Source organism: Epinephelus fuscoguttatus, linkage group LG13, assembly GCF_011397635.1.
Source record: "Epinephelus fuscoguttatus linkage group LG13, E.fuscoguttatus.final_Chr_v1".
Classification (NCBI taxonomy): Eukaryota; Metazoa; Chordata; class Actinopteri; order Perciformes; family Serranidae; genus Epinephelus; species Epinephelus fuscoguttatus.
The window spans coordinates 17,441,063-17,462,441 of NC_064764.1; the positions used below are offsets into that span (position 1 = coordinate 17,441,063).

Sequence of the window (21,379 nt, forward strand, 5' to 3'; positions counted from 1 at the left end):
TTGGAGCCAATCACGCAGGTATAATCCTCCACTCTTCCCCGCCACCTAAAGTTTTCAATTTCTAGTCTGCACAGTGGTGAGGAATATTAATCAGAGCTCTGAATACTCCAGGCGCCAGGCTTAAAAGACTTCCAGAGTTTACTTGGAGTCTATGATATAGACTTCATACCCTCTAACTAATATGGGCCTTGCTGGAAATCCTGCAACAATACGTGGCGATTGTTTAACAAAATAAGTTTCTTTCTTCCTGCTTAACACATTATTGTCGCCTCAATATCAGCCTCCCCTGTAAACACACTGTGATGTCTTAAACCATTATCCAGCCTTAGTAGCCTGAAGTGTGTGCCATCGCAACATACTCATCCTCAGCCTTCATCTTCACCGTCTACACTGTATCATCCCAAGGCACAAGTCATTGCCATCCGGAGAGACCATCTTCATTTATCTGTCTCATTCCCTCTCATCCTCACTCTGTTGCTCTTGCTGTCTCTTTTCTCTCTCTGACAGGCCCTCATTTGCGGCCATGTTGTTTTCTTTTCGCTAACAAGTCCCCATTGTGTAATTTCTGTCTCTATATACAAACTCATAGGAACAATAACACGGTTGTATTTATGGTACTGGGAGGAAGAGGAGTTTGAAAACAAGATTTGAGGAGGAGGAAGTGGATTTTGGTGGTTTGGTGTCGGTCCCAAGTGCACACTTATTGGCCGAAGAAAAATAACGTCCAACTGTTGCATGGTTTGTCCCCTTGACCATGGCATGCAGGACATTATGGTGTGGCTTCTGAGATAGACACATTCTTTTGTGTCCAATTACTTGGGAAAAACTGCTAGAAACATCACTTCAATGTAAGGAAGTCATGTTAATACCACCCAATTTTACCTCAATAAAAGCATGTTGGACAATAAATCTTTGCTAGTTTGTCTCCCTGTCAAATATTGTCAATACTTTTTTATTGTGCTCGGTAATGAGTTAGTACTATGACGATATCTCAAACATTTTTCAGCAAATGTACGTACAATACATTGCCTTGACTTTTGGTAGCAATCTGTTACATAGCTTTAGAAATGTGCCATAATGCCTCTCCCCTCTAGAGAGAATAATGGCAATGTCATTTGACATAATAACTTCATTATGCCTTAAAATGGGTCACTATATATATATATATATATATATATATATATATATGTGTGTGTGTGTGTGTGTGTGTGTGTGTATATATATATATATATATATATATATATATATATATATATAGTTTTAAATCAATTTTGATATTTTTTTAACTGTTTTTTAGGTATTTGCTAAAGTTTTACCCTTTTTAAAAACTTTTTCAAACCGTCGTCAGCTACTGTACAGTGGGAATGTTAAGGGTGAGGTCGCCCTCTCTGGCCACTTTGTGGGGTTTTCTGAACAGGAAAAGAAGAATTTTGTCAAACGGCTCTCTATTCCAATTTTCACTCCTTATCCACAAACATTAAAAAAATACTGCTACTACTAAGTAATGCTACTGCTACCAGCACTAAGGCTAGTATCAGTACTGCTTCTCTGACAGATGACAGTGTGCCGTTTTAGTACCGGTCCATGTGTCCTGAAAGATTTCAGTGTGCCTGATATATAGGAGAAATTCCAGCAAAAATTATATGTGTTTATTGAGCTTAAAAACAATAGATAGGTAGGCTATATAAATATTGACATCACAAAAGCATGTAGATTTACAGTATATTTTTATTAAAAGGTAGGCTACTTTTGCTTGTACGTTATATTCCAAATAAAATAAGTCTTGTTAATAGACTCAAGTGCATTATAATGCTACTTTAAAAATAAGAAAATATTACACAAGCCTACATCCATTGGGGAAACACATAAACATGAAGTAAATTCCTCCAGCTTACATGTGTCCTAACCGAATTCAACATGAGCGAGTGTTAGCAACAAAATCAGTTTGATTTCACTGTTTATTATTCGTTGAACTTTTGCCAGATGCACTGTTTCTATTTATTCCTTTCTCTTCATGAAGATGATGTGAGGAGTTATCTCCTATTTTTTACTTCAAAAACTTTAATGTCATAAACTTGAATGCTTAAGTGTCAGCTGGCTAGTGAGATCACCAGGGAGCTGAAAGTTTCTGGTTAATCCCATTGCTAATAACAACCTACTTGCTGTTGGCTATATCATATCCAATGAATATCACAATATAAAACATGGTGTTTGTTTAACAAGTATAAATATGGAAAGATAGCAAGTACTCACCCATCTTTTAAGTAGTTACATCTTCAGTCTGATCTTGAGCGCTTGGCTGATAGTTACTTGGATTGTTTACCTGAGGTAACTGAAATGCATATTTAACAGATTCAGTGTGGACAAGGAGCGTCTAATGTTACGTAATGCAATGTGATAGTTGGACGCTCACTTGCTGTTTGGACAATGTGTTAGGACAACTCAGAGGGAATTATTTTCACTGCATATTGTAACTGTAGAGATTCAACTATATCAGACTTTAACAGATTTTCACAGAAAAAAAAAGGTAATTACCGGATAAAGAAAACTGACATTTGTATCCAACTATTTAACCTTAGAAGCCGTCTAGAATCACTATAGCAACAACTCCAACTTCCGTGGCAACAACACTGAACAGTAGGCCCGCCTCGTAACACCATATTAATCGAGTGTCTGACTATCGTGCCGCATCACATTACATTGGACACTGTCTGTCCACATCCATTGAATCCACTGAATATGAAATTCCGTCACATCATCTAAACGTAACAGCTGTGTGCTTAGAGTAACCACTGAAAAAATGGCTCGGTATGTGCTTACTTATTATTCATATCCACAAAGATACCTTCTGGGGTATCATTGCTGTAGCTACCATACTATATCATACCACCATCTCCACTTTGTAAAACAAGCTAGCTTGCTAGATCGCTCTGCTGAGCATCCCACACAACAATAATTCAGCTCCCTGGTGACCTCCAGCCAGATGGCAACTTATTGAAGTTTCTGTAGTGAAATGAGGAGTGAATCAGCCATTCCTTGTCCATCGTGGCGCTTTCAAAGTGAGCGACAGGCATAGAATAAAAATGGGGCGTCTGACAAAAATTCACTCAAACTGATTTAGTCACTGCCACTCACTCATGTTGCACCCAATTAGGACACAGTGTTATGCTAATGCAACCACTCCAAGTAGAGAAGCACCCACTCCAACACCTTAGCAATACCAAAAGAACCCACCTGAAGCACCCTAGCAACTGCCTAGTGACCAAGCTGATCATCCTACCCACAAGCACCCTTACACCCTTGAATCCACACAGAAAATACTAATAATGACCAAGTGTTGGCCATCATGAAACGTATCAGTAATTACCCAGCAATGTCTTTAGTAATAACCTACTGTACAGAAGCCCTACCAATTTTCCGGTATGGCCCTACAATATTTACCATCTAGGTCCCCTTAGCACACCAATACCAAAAACAGCATCATCAGTAAAGAATATGGGACCTGTCATTCAAAAAGCTGTGGCTACAAATGCAGGTGCTAATTTCCATTCAGCTGCAACATGCAACAATAAAGACATTTACACAGGTGCCACTTCCAACTCCAACGAGGCCCATAGTGAGCAACAGTGTGATGTGGAAATGTCTTACTTTATTCATTTCCTTCTCTACTGGAGCTCAGCTGGTACCCCAAGATAATATTGTTCATGTTGTGGAGCTTCACAATTCTACTGTCTCTCAGGAGTGGGCGGCCAGTGTGGGATAGAAAGATGGGGAGGTAGTGTTTGTGTGTGTGTTTGTAGGATGTTGTCGTCACAGAACCTTGGTTATTGTGTGATAGTCACATACATTCTATTCCAGAGACACAACATTACATATGGACGACAAACCATTTTAACTGAAACCCCTGAGGTTTTCATAATTTTGTTCATGAGGGCTTTTGTACGGTTTCTCATTTTCAGACTATTTAAATCTCCGCTGGTGTTGGTGATGACATTTCTCCTGTTGTTTGTTGTTATATTTCCACTTCCTGCTTCATAGTTTAAAGTGTCTGCTGCAGATTTGGTTCTACAGTGAGTAAAACAAGGGTCTTTTCTTCACTGGGATTATGTACAAATCCACTGTTGTGCTGCATTTCTGTATTTCACAAATTCCCCTCTTTGTATTGTAGTTTCTTGTCTCTTTTATGACACTATTAAAAGTTCCCTCTTGCTGTTATTCCCCCTCTCTCTCTCTGTTCCTCTCCCTCTATTTCATTTTCTTTCTTGGTTACATTCTGCCATTTTATCTATGCATACTTCTCTGTCTTTCTCTGACTCTTTGAACAATGCCCAGATAAGCGATGCTGGTTCTCTGTCTGCATTCACTTCTCTTCGTCCCTTCTTACATTAGTATGCCAACATTACATTCAGCTGATTAGATAACCGGCTTCAAGGATGAATCCCCCCCTAGTGGCCCTTGCCTCTTTGTGTGTGTTTCTGCGTGTGTATGCATGAACCACACAACATCACAACGTCTCTCTCTCTTCAAGGTAATGGGGGTTGTCTGCTTTTAAATGGAGAAATAAGAATGGCTTCCCACTCGGTGCGCCACTGTTTTTTAATTTGTGTGCAATACAATAACGAGAAACTACTGTCTTATGTTCCTTCCTACACTTTCCTTTCATTTCCTCCTCTCCATCTCCTCTTCTAAAATTGTATCTTTACCTTTATCTCTCTTTGCATTTTATTTTCTTGCCTATTCCCTTACTTTTCATCTTCTTTTAACTGTTAAGTTTATTTCTCCTGTCTAAATGTTAATTATTTTTAGTCCCTTCTTTTGTTACACCTGTTCTTCTCTCAAGTCTTCTCATTCACCCTCTCCACAAGTCATTTTATTCTTTCTCACCCCCTTTTTGTCTTTCTATTCTCCTTCATGCTCCTCCTCTGCCTCACCCTGCTGTTGCTCCATCACTCAGGCCACCTACCTTCTTCTCAGTGTGGAGACAGCATGTCAAACAGGCTGCTAAAGCCATCGGTGGCCAGCACTTTGAAAAGCCTCCTTTCTTTTTAGATTCTCCCTTTTTAGTCTGTCTTCACCAGCAGTTGGAGCCCTAATCTCTTTAACCCTGCCTGTGCTACCATACCTTTCCTCTTCTCACTGATGTGGCCTTAGAGTTTCATAGTTTAAGCAGAAGTGGTGGCTTGCATGAGATAAGTAAATAATGAATAGTATTTGGGGATGGGTTGGGGGTGACACTTTGTTGTTAGTTTGTATGACCACTTTTTTCATTATTTAATCGACATTGTTTGCCCAAAGCATATTATGCAACTGCCACAGGCTTAGCTAGTTAGTTACATTTTAAGTGAATGCTAGCTTTGTTTTGCCTCCAGGTGACAACAGTATCATGAAATTCTTGAAATGATTCCAATGGCCTGATGGCATTTATGTTGGAGGTGATTCTCTATTGATTGCCACTATGTTTGTATTTGTTTGTCTATAATGCCTCCACTAATATTGGTTAAAAGTTTCTTTGTGGTTTATCAACTGGAATTTCTGTTTGAAAGAAAAGTCATAGCCAGTGGTTAAGTGTCACCAAAACTACCTTTTTGATGAAGTGATCCAACTCCCACTGCTTACAGCTAAACGATGACATTTTTTTAAGAAGCATTGTAGTCTTAGCACAAATCCCTTATCACTCTCCTCTCCCCTTCTTTCACCAGGCACCAATGTTCTCTTGGCCACGTCTGAGGGAAGCAGACCCTGTGCTTCGCTGTGAGATGGCCTCCACCGGAGAAGTAAGCCCCTCAAAGACATACAACCCCATTTTCTGTTAAAACGTGTTATTATTACCTATTTTAGTAACACTTCATGTTAAGGTTATTCTCTTTATTGGTCATTATAAAGCACTTAAATAATTGATTCCTCATGACCATATTCTACAACTAGTAGTCCAGTAACTAATTATGAGCTTTATATGTTGTGCTGTGTATGGGCTTTACAGAAAAGTACAAGTGTCAATAGTATCCATATGACTCTAAATTCAGTCTCTCTAACTTGGATTATACCGATCAGCTAAAACAATTACAACCACTGGCAGGTGAAATGAAGAACATTTATCATCCTGTTACAATCCAGTGGTCCTGGCATTCATGTGGATGCCACACACTCCATCCGCCGAAACACTGTTGCAGACCAAGTACGCCTCCTCATGACAATAGCACTTCCCGATGGCAGTTGCCCCCCTAGCAGGACAATGCACCATGCCACATCACAAAAACTGCTCAGGAGTGGCCCAAGGAACATGGCCTCGAAATTCCCTGGATACCAATTGATAGCACATATGTGGGATGTACCGGTACCCCAGAGGTACCTCTGATTCATGGTGGGGCCTCCTTGGATCGGACTTGGCTCTGACCCATCAAAGCATGGACACAGGACCTCTGGAGATGTCCTTTGGTGTCTGGCTCTGGCATTGGATGCTTTGAGTCCTGTGGGTTGTAAGGTGGGGTAACGCCATGTCCCACAAATGCTCAATCAGATTGGGATCTGGGGAATTTGGAGGCCAGGTTAATACCTTGAGCTCTTTGTCACCTTCCTCAGGCCATTCCTGAGCAGCTTTTGTGGTGTGGCTTGGAGCATTGTCCTGCTGAGGGGCCACTGTCATTTCCATAAGGGAGGGTATACGTTGTCTGTAGTGGTGTTTAGGTGGGTGAAGCGTGCCAGATGGTATCCACATGAATGCCAGGACCCAAAGTTTCCCAACAGAACACTATTGTAACAAGTTGATTGATTCAATTCACTTCACCCACCAGTGGTTTTAACATCTGATCAGTGCGTGATCTGTTTTCTAAACTGAAGTTCTGTTTGTAACTAATTCACTAGTAGTTTGACACTTATTAAACCACACAGGTTGTCTATTCTAAAGTTGCCTCTTCTTCACAATCCCATTATAACACACAATTACTGCAATTAACAGACAATAATCTTAAAAGGATAGTGCACCCAAAAATGAAAATTCAGCCATTATCTACTCACCCATATGCCAAGGGAGGCTCAGGTGAAGTTTTAGAGTCCTCACATCCCTTGCAGAGATGGGGCTAGCAACAAAACTCCACCTAATGGAGGCTGATGGCGCCCCAGATTAAAACGTCCAAAAAACACATAATTGAAACAACAGAATATCTCCATACTGCTCGTCCATAGTGATCCAAGTGTCCTGAAACCCCGACATAAAAAGTTGTTTGGAAAAACGTAATTTAATCTCTGTTTTTAGCCTCATTGTAGCCTGTAGCTCTAACTGCCTCTCTGTGTACACCGAGCTCATGTGTGCGCACTTGCGCACGAGACCAGCGAAAACACGTGAAAACACATGAAGGCGGTGCCAGTGTCTCACAGTCTCGTGCAAGCGCACACATGTGAGCGCAGTCTACAGAGAGGCAGTCAGAAGTTTGAAAATCTCTGAAATGGTCCATTGAAAAAGGAGATATTTATTGCAGTAGTTGTGTGCTATAATGGATTTACTGTGTTAAGATGAGGTAACTGTAGAATAGGGAAAATGTGTTGGTTAATAAGCGTTAAACTACTAGTAAAGTAGATATACGCACTTTAGAACATTTTTTGAGTTAGAAAGACTAAATTAGTAATTTAATAAGTAATTTGGACACTATTACCACTTTGTTGTCTGTTTTATCGCATAAGACTAGACCATATTTATGAGGTAGTATTAAGGGAGAATGATTATTCTTGCAATACTACAACCTCATAGGGTCCACGCTGAGCAAAGTGTTTTAAGATCATAAATAATGAACAACAGCCTTCTTACTTACTATCAATGAGCAGCAATATTGAGGTTAATAAGGGAAAATTCTAATGGCCTAGCAGTTGTAGAATCTGTTCATGCAGCATAGGGCAATAATATATATGCATGCTTATAAGCAACTAGTTTGTGGTGAATATGTGCACCTTAATATAAAGTGTTACCCTTTTAAGCCCATCTAATTTGGAGATTCAATGTTAACAGTTACTCTTGTGTCTGTGTGTCTTATTGCAGGTAGCTTGTTTTGGACCAAACATTTATTCAGCCTTCCTGAAGGCTATGCTCTCCACAGGCTTCAAGCTACCACAGAAGGGCATCCTGATTGGGATTCAGGTAAGACTACAGCCATCTGGAAGTCCACTTGCCTCCTGTTCGTGTTTCCTTTTGGTGCCTCCTGCCCACAAGACACCAAATGCAAGTGCCGTCTGAACAGGTGGCATAAATCTTTCAGGCTATCAGCTTCTTACAGCACCAGCCTGACAGTCCTTAGTTTGTTTCACATCGAATCACCCCTTGATTCATGTGTCGCTAACAACTCCCATGTGACTTAAAGACAACAGCACTCAACCTATCAGCAGTGATGGAGATGAGTGGATTAGATGAGTAAACCTGATGCTGTTATACCTGAATGAATAAGAGGAACTACACAGCCATAACACTCAATCAGTGAGCATCCAAAAAAACAATAATCCTCATTATAAAATCTCCCAGTGAAGAGAAACATCTCGTAAAAAATTACAAAACTAGTTAAGTGCTGTACAAAAACGTGTATCTCATCAAACACATGCTCTTTTAAAAGACGTTCTCTATAACCACTGCTGACAAACTTGATACAAACATCCCTCAATCCTCTCCCCGTCCTCAGCTGCAGAAATGAAGAAAATGTGAGCCTGAGCACTCTACTTTTTAATGATACCACGTTACATGCGTTTTGGTAATTAAGTCTGGCTGCCGCCCTGGGTTGCCAAACTGCGAGTTTGACTAATGCAGCGTTAACAAAGCACTCACAACACTCGCTGTATAATTGGTGCTCTTGGGGAACAGGTCCACTTCAAGGCAAGTACCTTGGGGTCACATACGCACTGTAACAAGGCTGACAAGCAGCCACACTTTAAGCTGACAGATCCAGAATACACAGCAACACAGATGGAATTTACCTCCAGTAGTTTTGAGAACGTTTGTGGTAGAAGGATGAAAACAGTCTTTGATACATTTTGCAATTTAGTGAGGCAATCTCGTGACAAAGGCTGTGGCCTCTGGCGTGAGGGTGGTAAAATGTCACAGTTTCACACAGGTGGTGGTGTTATATTTGCACGGGGACTCCCTTGTACTATACTGTTGCCATGGTGTCATCATCATCAGAGTTCCTAACGTGGGTGTATTGTGATTATTCTGCTGACAGTGTACAAATGTGACTAATGTGTTACCACCCATGCTGCTAAGTATATTCAAGTAGCAAACACAGAAACCTGTTTCTATATTTTCTTTCAGTGTGTTTGTCATATACTGGTAATGTATCACATATACTTGCGTATGTGACATTGTCTGCCTGTTGCACAGCTCTCTAAAGGTTCCTTTTTGCAGCTTGCAGCTCTCTCTTTCTCTCACTCCCTCCATTGGTTTTAGTACCTACTATGAACAGCACTGCTACTCATGGTGCAGAAACAACACATGTAGACTATCTTGGCCAGTAAATTTGTTATTTTTGCTACTTTCCTATAGATACATGATTGCAATCATCCATCCATCCAAGTATAAATGTTGACTTTGCGCCAAGAAGACAGTAGGCAGAACAATGGCAGAGAGAAATGGGGACACAGAAGCACCGGTTCTACCAAACATTTTTAGTATGTTACCTCTGGAACCAAAATTAACCCTTCAGACACAGTACCTAGACCCTAGCGTTTCCACTGCAAACAGTACTCGTGGGTAGGGCTGCAACGATTAGTCGACTAATTGATGACTAATCAACTATTAAAATAATCGGTGGATAATCAGTCATGGAAAAGTACTATAAAAGTACCCCAAAATACTCTTATTGCAGCTTCTTATGTTCAAATATTGGCAGCTTTACACACTCTCCCATGACAGTGAACTAAAACCCTTTGGCGTGAGTACGAAACAAGACATTAGATGACATAATTTTGGGGTTTGGGAGAGACAGACCGACATTATTCAACATTTTAACACATTTTTCGATAAAATGATTAGTCGACTAATCGAAGAAATAATCGACAGATTAGTTGACGATGAAAATAATAGTTAGTTGCAGCCCTACTGATGGGCGGGGTTTTTGCCACTCACTGCTCCGCTAAAAGTGTATGTTGTATAAAAACTAATGAAATGGTCAAAGTTGTTAAAGCAGCTGGAACTTTATGTTTTCGTTGATTATAGTGCCCCATTTGGTCGAAGCGGTATGACACACACAGCCTGGTGTCGGAAAATTCCGACTGCAGCCGGCATTCGGCTTCATTCGTAAAATCTCGACTGCAACTGGCAATTACTGCATGCATTTGTTTTGGAGAGCAAGAGGAAAATCATAAATGTTCTGGTGTAGCTCTGAATTTCTTATAAACTGAGGACAACTGCCTGCTGGATATTTGTGTTCATGGTCACAGTCACAGATAATTTTGTGGCGTATGTTGTAATGTTACTAGACAAAAGTGGTTCACATCAGCTAACGTTACATTTAGCTTGCTTATAACTTCCATGTCATCATATATTGAAGTGAAACAACGTCTAACAAGTTGCAGTATATTCTCTACATAAAAACAAAAATTACATACCTGTCTACATACCTAGGAAAAGGGCCAACTCGGGATCAGTTTTAAAACCCTTCAAATATCTCAGCTCTCTCCACCTGGTGAATGCCAGACCGAGGTTTAAATGCGTTTGGGCTCGAGCCCTATCACTGTCCCGTTTAGCCTTCTTCTGTTCTTCTGTTCTTTTCTTTTAGATGGTGCTCCTTCTTTATCCGCCATGACATCGAAAGTACAACCTTATAGATCCTTATAGATACATCTCTGGTAAAACTGTTATGTGTTCAGTAATGCCCGTTGCATACCGCTTACTCAAAGAACACTCTGTAAACGCGGTTCTTCTTCTCTCAATTTATTGGCGGATCGCAAACAACTTCCAGGTGCATACCACCACCTACTGTACAAGAGTGTGCAATGTGTCCGAAATCATTCACTACTCCCTACTATATGTCATTTGCCTGTTTCTTAAATCCTACTCATAAACACGGCTCCTTCTTCTTCTGTGGTTTAATGGCTGTGGGCCGCTGCGGGTGGGCAGACTTACTTCCGCCTCCGGGTGCCGTATTCTGGTTTGCTGACTTCTGCTGTGTCCGACCCGACCAAGGCTATGCTAAATAGCCATATAGAGAAAGGCTTTTTTTGTCGCTGTTGGGTTCAAATAAATATGCAGATCTTCCGGGGGGGGGGTGGTGGGGGGTGATACGAACTAGTGACAGTTTAATTAATGGGAAAAAGTTCCGCACAGCTACTTTAAAGTGAAATTTAAGGCGTACTGATTGATTACATCATCAACTCATGTTGACGAGTAACATTAAGTTAACGTTCCACCTTAAAAGTCGCCGGCAGTCGGCCCGGTGAATTAAGTTATGTTTTACTCCGACTGCAGCTGCTGCGAGAGGCAGCAAAACATCCTTTCATTTTATAGTCATAGTCAACCAATAAAACTCTCCACGGCTGAACTTTCAATGCCCTTTGTACTGTGCTCCAAGTGCCTTATTCTGCACAGCTTTGTCATTCTCAAAAAGCCTAATCAAGCCTAAAAGTTTATATATGTATTTTTTTCACTTATTTATTTCCTGTACCAAGGAAGCTGACAAAACATTGGCTAACATAATTTTTTGTATTGTGAATGCAGTTTCTTGAGGATATTAAGGAGTGCGAATATTGGACCTGCTTTCATGAATTAACAAGAATTACGACTCCAAATGAATGCTACTGTTGTAAATGAGGAGCTGGTTGCGTTTACCATATCAGCTTAAAACGCAGTAATGAGTCATTTGTGTTTCCAGCTGCTCTGTTACGCCCCAGCCCCCGACTTGCCAAGAACAACTGTCAATGCAGATTTTTGGTTCTAGACAGATTGGTTGCTTTGTGTCATTAATTTATGCTGGTAGCACATACTTGATGAGTCATATAGACGGATACAGTAGTAAAAGGACAGTAGCTGCAATCTGCAGGGAAAGAGTGTGATAAAACTGCTGCCTTTCTGGAAAGTTGACACTCATCATCCTTGGAAAATAGGACAGTGGTGTATCCTGATGAGGGAACCTGCATCGTCTCTGTCTCTCTCTCTCTCTGTCACACTCTCTCCAGTTCTCACTGTTTGCCTCCATCTTTTTAATTAGCTGTACCCTTTTTTGTACTAATACGGTGTCAAAACTGCAAGCCAAATTAGAAACATGTATGTCATACAAGGCTGAGTAAAGTAGACTGCAGAATATACAAAGAATATCAAACCATATCACAATGGTTTTGGTGAGACAGCAGTAATTTTAGCAAGCATATTGTTTACTAAGCTGAAGGGCATCCAGTTTGAGCATAATCAGTTGCAAATTAGCAGCAAAAACTCACAAAAGAGTTTTCAGCACTTTCAGTATGTTTGGTGGAATCCATTAAGTGGGTCATTTGAGGCTGATGTCTAGCAACATAAATGCATTACAAAATGTTTTTTTTTATTCTTCCTTTACATTCTGTGTTGTTTGTGTATCAAATATAACATGTAATAATGGATGTTTAAATATATAACACGGTCCTGCCACAGGGCAAGTACCATTGTGTACCCAGCATGTCACATGCAAAAAGGTGATTCCTTGCAGGTTTTTTGTCTTAAGTTTATTTTCGGGTTAGGGGACCATGGAACATGGGTGTTGAATCGCAGGTGTGTGAGCGGAAATATTGTCAATGTTTTTAAGAATCTAATCATATGACTGCTGACAGGCATGTTAACTGTGTGCTGCCCAATATTATGAGAATAAGAAATCATTCAAAGATCCAATGTGTAGGATACATGGGGACATACTGGCAGAAATGGAATGAAATATGATAAGTGTGTTTCCTTTAGTGTGTAATCGCCTGCAAATAAGAATCAATTTTGTTATCATTTTTGTTACCTTAGAATGAGCCGATTATATCTACATAGGGACCGGATCTTGTCTACGAAAATTGTCATGTTGCGTTGCCATGTTTCAACAGTTGGGTCTTACAGTTACATGGACAAACCCAAACACTGGTTCTAGATAGGGCCATTCGCCTTTCCTTGTCAGCCACTGTAGTTCACACCCCCTACGCAACAAGTGTTGGAAAAACACCTTTTTGAGAGAAACTGCTTTATTCAGTGTTTTTCTCAGCTTAAATCACCAGGTCCATTTGTTTTGGAGAGGAAGAGACCTCTGCGGATAATTCGTAAAAACCTTTTGAATGTGTGGATCCTGAGTTATCAGAGAAAAAGATGAGTACAGATTGGCAGGTGCAAGGTTTGCAGGCCGTTTCCAAAGCGCCAAACTCAGTGCATCTGAGAAACACTGATTTCTACTGTGAAACAGTAGAGAAGGAGACTTCTGCAGATCATTTGGCTCTCTATAGAAACCTTCTGAATGTGTGGATCCTAAGTTATCAGAAAAAAAGCGAGCACAGATCGGTGGGTGCTGGGCTTTCAGACTGTCTCTGACATGCCAAGCAGCTTTTCTCAGTGTTTTTACTGGTTTAAATTATCAGGTCTGTTTGATTTGGAGAGGAAGAGACCGATGCAAATAACTTGGTAAAAACCTCCTTAATGTCAGGATCAGAAATAAGGTAAGCCCACATTAGCACGTGCTAGGCAAGTAAGCTGTCTGCAAAATGCTGAACAGGGTAGAAGAAACTGATTTGTAACATGAAACTGCTTGATTCAGTGTATTTTCCCAGCTTCCTGGGGTCCATTTTGAAGAGGAAGAGATCTCTGCGGGTAATTCGTCTATCGGTAAAAGCCTCCTGAACAATGACCACTGATGGAATTCTAACTAGGAATTTCAGCTGGTTGCAATCTGCAATCCTCACCACTAGATACCACTAAATCCCCTAAACCTTACACACAGGGCCCTTAATTGTATTTCCTGAATTACTTTTATTTTAAAATATATTATCTTAGTTTCACATGCATGAAATGTCCCTAAATAATAATCTTTAACATGCTGCTGAACCAAATTATTTGAACAAGGCATGATTAATATAGGATTTACAGTTATAGATTGCACACTTGTATAAGGTTGGGTTGTGGATCCAATTGATCCACAACCCAACCTGTGTGTGCCGGGGAGGGGCGGGGAGGGGCGGGGAGGGGCGGATGCTGTATTCCGGCGGTCCAGTTCAGAAGCAGGTCTTGGAAATCAGACCCATGCAGGACTCCGATATATATGAATGAACACAACATCTGTACAATCCAATGCAAATGGATTGTCAGACAGTCAATTTACTGCCACACTCACATTCAGTCAAGTCAGCAGTCATTTTTTATACAGTATACATTAGTTAAATAAGTCCCTAACCAGGGACTTTTTCTCTTTCCACTTTTTTTAGTCTCTATTCTGTTCTATTCTGAATTCAGTAAAGAGCCATCAAATACCCTAAAAATTCTGAATAAATTAAAATAATAATCAGTTCCTCAAAAAATAAATATATTCATCACAAAGGGAAAACTAAACATAAAATTAAATCATAGAAATTAACTAATTTGAAAAGTTGAATTAATGTAACCTTGGCACTGTAATGCTGGAGTGGCTTTGGGGGTCAGTCTCCAGAACTCTTAGGTGGCCGGGTCAAAGCCTGCACTTGCTAACTTAGAAGACATAGAACTTTACTTTCTTAATTAAAGCATAAAACATGCCTAAATAGCAATGGCATCCTTGAGCTAAACAGCAAATATCCAAACTTGATTTGACTAACATTCTCTGAAAACTATAGCTGGCACCAAACCCAGGTTTCCAAAGCAAATGTGTTGAAAGCTGCCTTTCAGTTGTATTATATATGCAGTGATAGGAAAAAGAGGCACGGATACATTAAGTCAATCGAAAGACGCAAAGTGGGACGAACGCCTGCAAAACTGCAACTGGAGTTCCTGGTAAGCTTGGGAATGATTCAGCCTGAGTTGTAACACAGTCACTGTTTGTTGTCGCAGTAAACACATCTACTGTCAGAGACCTTTGTCTATTTTTGGCTGGTTGTTGCCAATAGACAGTCGGCAAAACCATCCGAGCAGAGTGAGAAAGAAAATAGACAACCAAACATGTAAAAAAAAAAAAAAAAAAAAAAGGCTGCTCCACAGCACATTGCTCATACTCGGGGAACCTGTTGATAAGATTTCCTAGATATATGAACTGCAGTCATCATTTTTGCATCATAAAATATTGTGCTACAATATTTTGTTGCAGCAACTCTAACCAAAAAATAGAGGTGGAAAGCAATGACCATTGCACATTATGAATACTGATTTGAAACGGGGACCAAGAGATGAGGGGAAATTAAAGCTCACTTTACTTGAATCTCCACACTGAACCTTTTCCTACAACTGCTGTGAACCATTTTGGATGAACATCAAAATCAACATGATAACACTTCTTTTCTCTGTCTTTCTAATGCTGCATTTTGTTTCTTCCTTTCACATTTCTGCTTCCCCTCTCGCCCAGCATTCGTTCCGACCCAATTTCCTGGCTACAGCCCACCAGCTGAAAGAGGAAGGATTCAAGGTGAGTTCTGACAGCTTGGATGTTTCAAACCAGACTTGTCTTTGAACATCAGACAATATTTCAGCCTTGATTTTCAACACTTGTTGATGGAGTTTCTTGCTTCCTCTGCCTCTGTCCTAACTTACCTTAAATACTTGTTGTAATGTTGCCTTAATCCTGTCCTCTAGCTCTATGCCACTGAAGCCACGTCTGGCTGGCTGTGTGCCAATGATGTACCTGCCACTCCAGTTGCCTGGCCCAGTAGCAAGGAAGGAGACACCAGTCTTCCCAGTATTAAGAGGTTTGGAAACATTCATTTTTGAGCACCTAATTTACGTTATATATTCAAGGAACCCTGGACAACAAAGCCAGCTAGTGTGAAACTCTGAGCCAAAACTCTGAGGCTAGGACTTGCTTATGGTTTCCGGAGGCAGTGCTTAAGTAATACATAAATTGTAATTCATTAGATTCAAAATCTGGATCTAATATCTAATCAGATACTGCCTTAAGATCTAAGGGCATAGCCCCTTCATTATCTCTGTAATATGCTGACAAGATCAAAGAAGATGTAGCAGACTTAGAAGTCCACAGCCATTGCATTAGCCAGAATTAGGAAGGATGAGGAAAGTCTTGTCTGAGCAGTGTCAAAGCAAGTTTGGGGAAATAAAAAAAAAGAGGCTGAAGCATCCTGGTTTCCATTTGCCCATGGGCAACAGTAAAGCAAATTATAACTTCTACTTTTTTGTATCATTTAAACTAGCTTTAATTGACATTTTAGTTGACTGCGGTTAAAGTGAAGCTGACTGAGTTTCTTTCCGCCATTGTTCAGTTGTCAAAAGTCCAACCTTTTTAAACGTTGTAGAAACATTGAAGAACTGTAGCAGGCCGACTGACTGCAATTTTCAGGTAATGATTCTGCAAACAAGTCATGATCGTGCTACAATGAAAGCCATCTGGACCATATGTTTGGAAATGAGATGGTGAAGGGGATTTAACAGGCCCAGACCAAACTACAAACGCACACGCACACACACATACACACAAGGCTGGCTGGCAGGCATCAGCTGTGCAAGGTGGCAGAGAGGCCAAGTCTTTATAGAGAGGAACATGACCTTTGTCGTTACTGTTGTCTGTCCTCCATATTTCCTTTCAGAATCCAGCCCTAATTCAATGCTGTCTGTCAAAGGCCTTCAAATGAAAAAGTCAACACTGCCAGGGCTTTACTGTGTGTATGTGTGTGCGTGTGAAAGAGAGATGCTCTAAGTATTATATTTAGGAAGTAAGCAAAATCAATTCAAGCACTTGTGCAGCAGAGGGTAATATTGGGTTAATTCTCCTTGTTTTGCGAGTTGTTTACATTATTTTCTCAACTCCCTGTGACAGAAACTCATCTTATAAACAAGGAACTTATAATTAACTAAACTTTCTTTTTCACTTCATTTCAAGCTTTAATTGTTCTATAAACTGGATGACAATTATGTGTGTTGAACCCAACTAGCCTAAAAAAAGAGACAGGTGTAGTTCAAACTGACACCTATTGTGAGTGTGTGTACAGAGAAGATCAGGCCAACAGTGTGCATGTCATTTTTTCACCACCAGGAAGCAAACTCTCAGGCTTGAAGCAGCAGAGCCCTCAAATACTTTTAGTTGAACAAGTTCACATAGCAGACATATTAGCAAAGGCTTGTCTATGTGCACATCAAGCTAAAACTAGACAGTATGGACAACCCAACCCATCTATTAGGGGCTCATTGAGAGCCACTGGGACACAATTTTAAAGATGTCACAGAGTTGGTTGTTGATTTCATCTCTGACACTGTTTTTATAGACTGATCAGCGAGGGTCATATCGACCTGGTGGTGAACTTGCCCAATAACAACACACGCCACCTGAAGGACAACTTCGCCATTCGCAGGATGGCTGTCGACCATGGTGTTCCCCTCATTACCAATTACCAGGTAAGTAACTGTCACACTGCCACTGACTGGCATGTATACATGCACAGTTATATTCCACTATCATTCTGAATATGAGAGTATTCTGAATTTGATACAGGTCATGAAAACAGCATTTTCTGTTTGGATGTTCCGAATTAGGCCTTTTTCTCAATGAAGCATTTTCCAAATGAGACATGTGGGACATGCCAGTGTTATTTGGGTTTTTGGAGCATTCTTTGAACATATAAGCCCCGTTTCCATCAAACACCAGCTCAGTGGCCTAGCGGTTAAGTGTCCGCCCTGAGACTGGGAGGTTGTGGGTTCGATCCCTAGCCGGGTCATACCAAAGACTATAAAAATGGGACCCATTGCCTCCCTGCTTGGCACTCAGGATCAGGGGTTGGAACTGGGGGGTTAGATCACCACATGATTCCCGAGAGCGGGACCTACCCCACCTTTTACTACCGTGTGCCCCAACACAGGGGTGACCAATAATTGGGAATGTATAGAACGGTTCTACTGGTACCATCCACAACTTCTCACAGTCGAAACAGAAAAGAAGCGTACCAAACATAATTGTACCATACTGTACTGCTCGGTGGAAATGGGGCTTAATATAGCACATTCACAATATTCGTTTCAGTTGGGGTTTTGGAGGGGTTGGTTGCCTGTCTATGGTCAGCTCTGTGCATTGTCACAGATACATTGTACACAAACCAACTTGCCAACAGTTTGCAAGGCTGAGGTAGAAATGCATGCCCAAAAGAAAGCCCACAGTGCTGGTTAGAAGGAGGAACACACCTACTTTTACGCATTATGAAAGACTTGGATATATAGGTTTTTGTATATGCACAAATATCACAATGCCAACCTTTTCAAGAAGGTAGTTGAAGGAATATCTATGTAACATGGCTGCATGCAAACAGGAATGTAAGTGGAATATTTATTTCATGTAAAAAACATAGAAGGATTTTTTTCTTTGACTAATAAGGGCAAAAAATGAAGATTTTATGCATGTAACTGTAGTGATTGACTGGGGAAAAGTTACATTTACATACATATGTCTGTCTCTCTTACTTGATGAGCTTCAGCATGATGTTATTCTTCTGTGGGTATTAGGTGGTGAAGCTGTTTGCAGAGGCTATCCTCCATGCAGGTGAGCTCGACACCACCAGCCTCTTTCACTACCGGCAGAAAGAAAGCCAACGAGGGGCCACCCAGCAGGGGTAAAGCTTCCTTCCATTCCCTTGGGATTCCTTTGTAAAACAGCAGTATCAGTTGGGAGCAAATGTTCAGAATACGGTCTCTTAAAGTTCTTCTGTTTTACCATCCTGTTGTGTCAGGAAGGAGTGGAGTTATTTCAGTGGTAAGAGTTGCAGACTAAAATACTGTCATTAACGATGTTGATGCATCCTGACAAATTTGGTACCACTGTTTAATAAGTTACCTTTTTTAAGCGTTTTATAAGTTGTAACAATTTTTTTTTTTTATATTACTTATCAATTAATTCATTCATTAATGTTTTACAGATAACAAACATTGACAAATTTTGGGTTGCCAGGTTGTGAAAAGTCTCTAGTTGGTGTCAATCCTCCAACAGGACACTGATTAATGGTAATAACTAAGAAAGGGTTTTTACAGTAAGGAAAGTCTTGCATTGTTAATATTAATATGCTGTCAAAAGAAATGGATTGTGGAGCAGATGTTCTGCAGGTGTTTCTCTGAAGGTCAAACGGACTCTTACAGGAAGCCTCTTGCCTGTGTCTTGCTGGAGGATTAACACCAGCTAGAGGAATGTTTGACAACCTGTCAGTCCAAAAATTGTTCTTATAAATGTCTTATGAGCAATAAGGCATGAAAGAATTCATTATTGTTGATAAACAGTTACAACTTCTAACTCACTTTAAAGTGCGACTTAAGTGGTACCAGAGAGAGTAATTACATATTTCACTTATACAAGTCCATGAGGGCATTGTTGCAAGTGTGTAAGTGTTTCTTACTGCCTTTTTTTCCTTTTATTTGAGATCAGTGGTTTATTTTCTTTGTATTAGTTTTATTCTTGGGGCCTCTTTAACTGTGATTAAATAGCGTTATTTTCACTGTGCTCATTTTAATACCAATTTTTTGACCAGTTTCCTTTTCTATTTATTTGGTCTCATTCATACATTCAAATAATGATGAAAATGCACCATATAGTAAACATGTACTATATGCATGGTCCTTAACAATATATACATTAAGGTAATGTAGCTGTAATGAATATATGATGTAATGTAAGAAGGATAAGAAGGAACTTTTATTGTTCAAGAGGTCCAGCCTGGAGCCCAAAGCTTTAAAGTTTGAAGTTGATGACAACTGATCTGTTTATATATTTGGATTTTGTGTGTGTATACTGTCTTTTTCAAACTGAATCTGTGTTTCAACCTGCTCTGCATTTTAAAACATCCTACTCCAAGTGTGTAAAAGTGTACACTGCATAGCAATACATTTTGTTGTTGTTTCTGTTTGTTTGTGTTATATAAGAATTCACTGAAATGCAAAGTCTTATCTCACATGATTTCTGTGCGTGTGTGTGTTTGTGTGTGTGTGTGTTTGTACTGGACATGCATTAAAATCAGCATGCCTTTCCTCTCACGCCACAGCCTCTGCTTTAAACAGGCCATTTACACACAGACAGCGCAACAGCATTGGAACAAGGGATTATCACTGTTAAGCACCAAGTCAAAGAATAGTTTTGTCCAAGAGGTTAATACAAAAATATAGCATACTGACCCTGAAACAGATAAAAGAAAAAAAGACTTGCATTAGGGATTCTATCAGTTAAGTCTGTAATGCCGACAGCATGCATTTTAAAATCACAGCAATAGCAAACTCTCTAAAACAACTCAATCTGACAGAAATGTGGGGTTACCTTTAAAAGGTATTACACTGCTGGAGCGTCTTTTCATGTTCTTTTCAAAACTGGTCTGTTAATGCAGTAGAAAGACACAAATACTTTTGAAATTGGTGCTATATGACTATATATGGCTATTGGATCTCAAGTCTTTTCAACCTCTTTATACACAATACATGAAGCAGAATGGCACCTACTTTCTGTTCACAGACTCTCATTTTACAGCTAAACAGTGCACTAAAGTATGTTTCTGAAAATATTTTAGGTGAGAAAGAAGCAATGCATTTACAGAATATTGGTTTATATTTAATCAGTGCAACCTAGTTTTACGGTTTGAGGAAGAGAGAGAGAAGGGCATCTCTCTCTCTCTCAATCCACTTGTGTACTCTTTAGTCCAGTTCAGACCAATGATTCGTGACGAGAGGAAAGCGTTTTAGCACGTTGCAGCGGTATTAACTGGCCAGTCTCAGCTCAACTCAGGCCAGCTGATTGTGTCATCTGCAACTCAGCTGGTCGAATCCCCTGCGGCTGGGTTTAGAATGTAAAGCACATCACCTGTTTCAACAGCCAATCACCCCAGGCAAACCCTTGTTTCTGTCCTCACAGTGTGCCGGTGTCGGATGGTGGGTCCCCGCTGCTGCTCGCTGTATGTGCTTATGCACCCCCACACACACACATTCTCACTGACTGATTAATTGGCTCAGGTTATTCATATTATTGTGGTGTAATTATTGTAAATACAGTCCATCTGATGCTCGTTTTGTTTTTTTGCTGTTTCATTACTACAAATGCAACTGTAGCCAGTATCTCACCATCACTATCCTCATTCTTATTTTAAGAAGCTACAAATTATATTCAGCCACAAAATAAGCCTGAAAAGCTGCAAATCAGAACAGAAGTACAGAGTTGTTGCACAGAGATGATACACCATCTCATCTAGTTGCACTGGCGTGAACCGGCAGGTTTTAGTACTTGCATGTTTCAACTTGTCTTGTCATGAATCTTTGCTCTGAACT

General features: G+C 40.2%; 1 protein-coding gene across 1 annotated transcript in view; it reads left to right on the top strand.

The window, feature by feature from the left end:
- Positions 1-20,031, top strand: part of cps1 (carbamoyl-phosphate synthase 1, mitochondrial) — a 91,646-nt gene extending 71,615 nt beyond the window's left edge. The window contains exons 33-38 of the mRNA XM_049593804.1: positions 5,700-5,774; positions 8,030-8,128; positions 15,495-15,554; positions 15,722-15,834; positions 17,362-17,491; positions 18,590-20,031. Of these exons, the coding sequence (XP_049449761.1) occupies positions 5,700-5,774; positions 8,030-8,128; positions 15,495-15,554; positions 15,722-15,834; positions 17,362-17,491; positions 18,590-18,700 (588 nt within the window). The 3' untranslated portion in view covers positions 18,701-20,031. The remainder of the gene's footprint in view (positions 1-5,699; positions 5,775-8,029; positions 8,129-15,494; positions 15,555-15,721; positions 15,835-17,361; positions 17,492-18,589) is intronic.
- Positions 20,032-21,379: the final 1,348 nt, after the last annotated feature.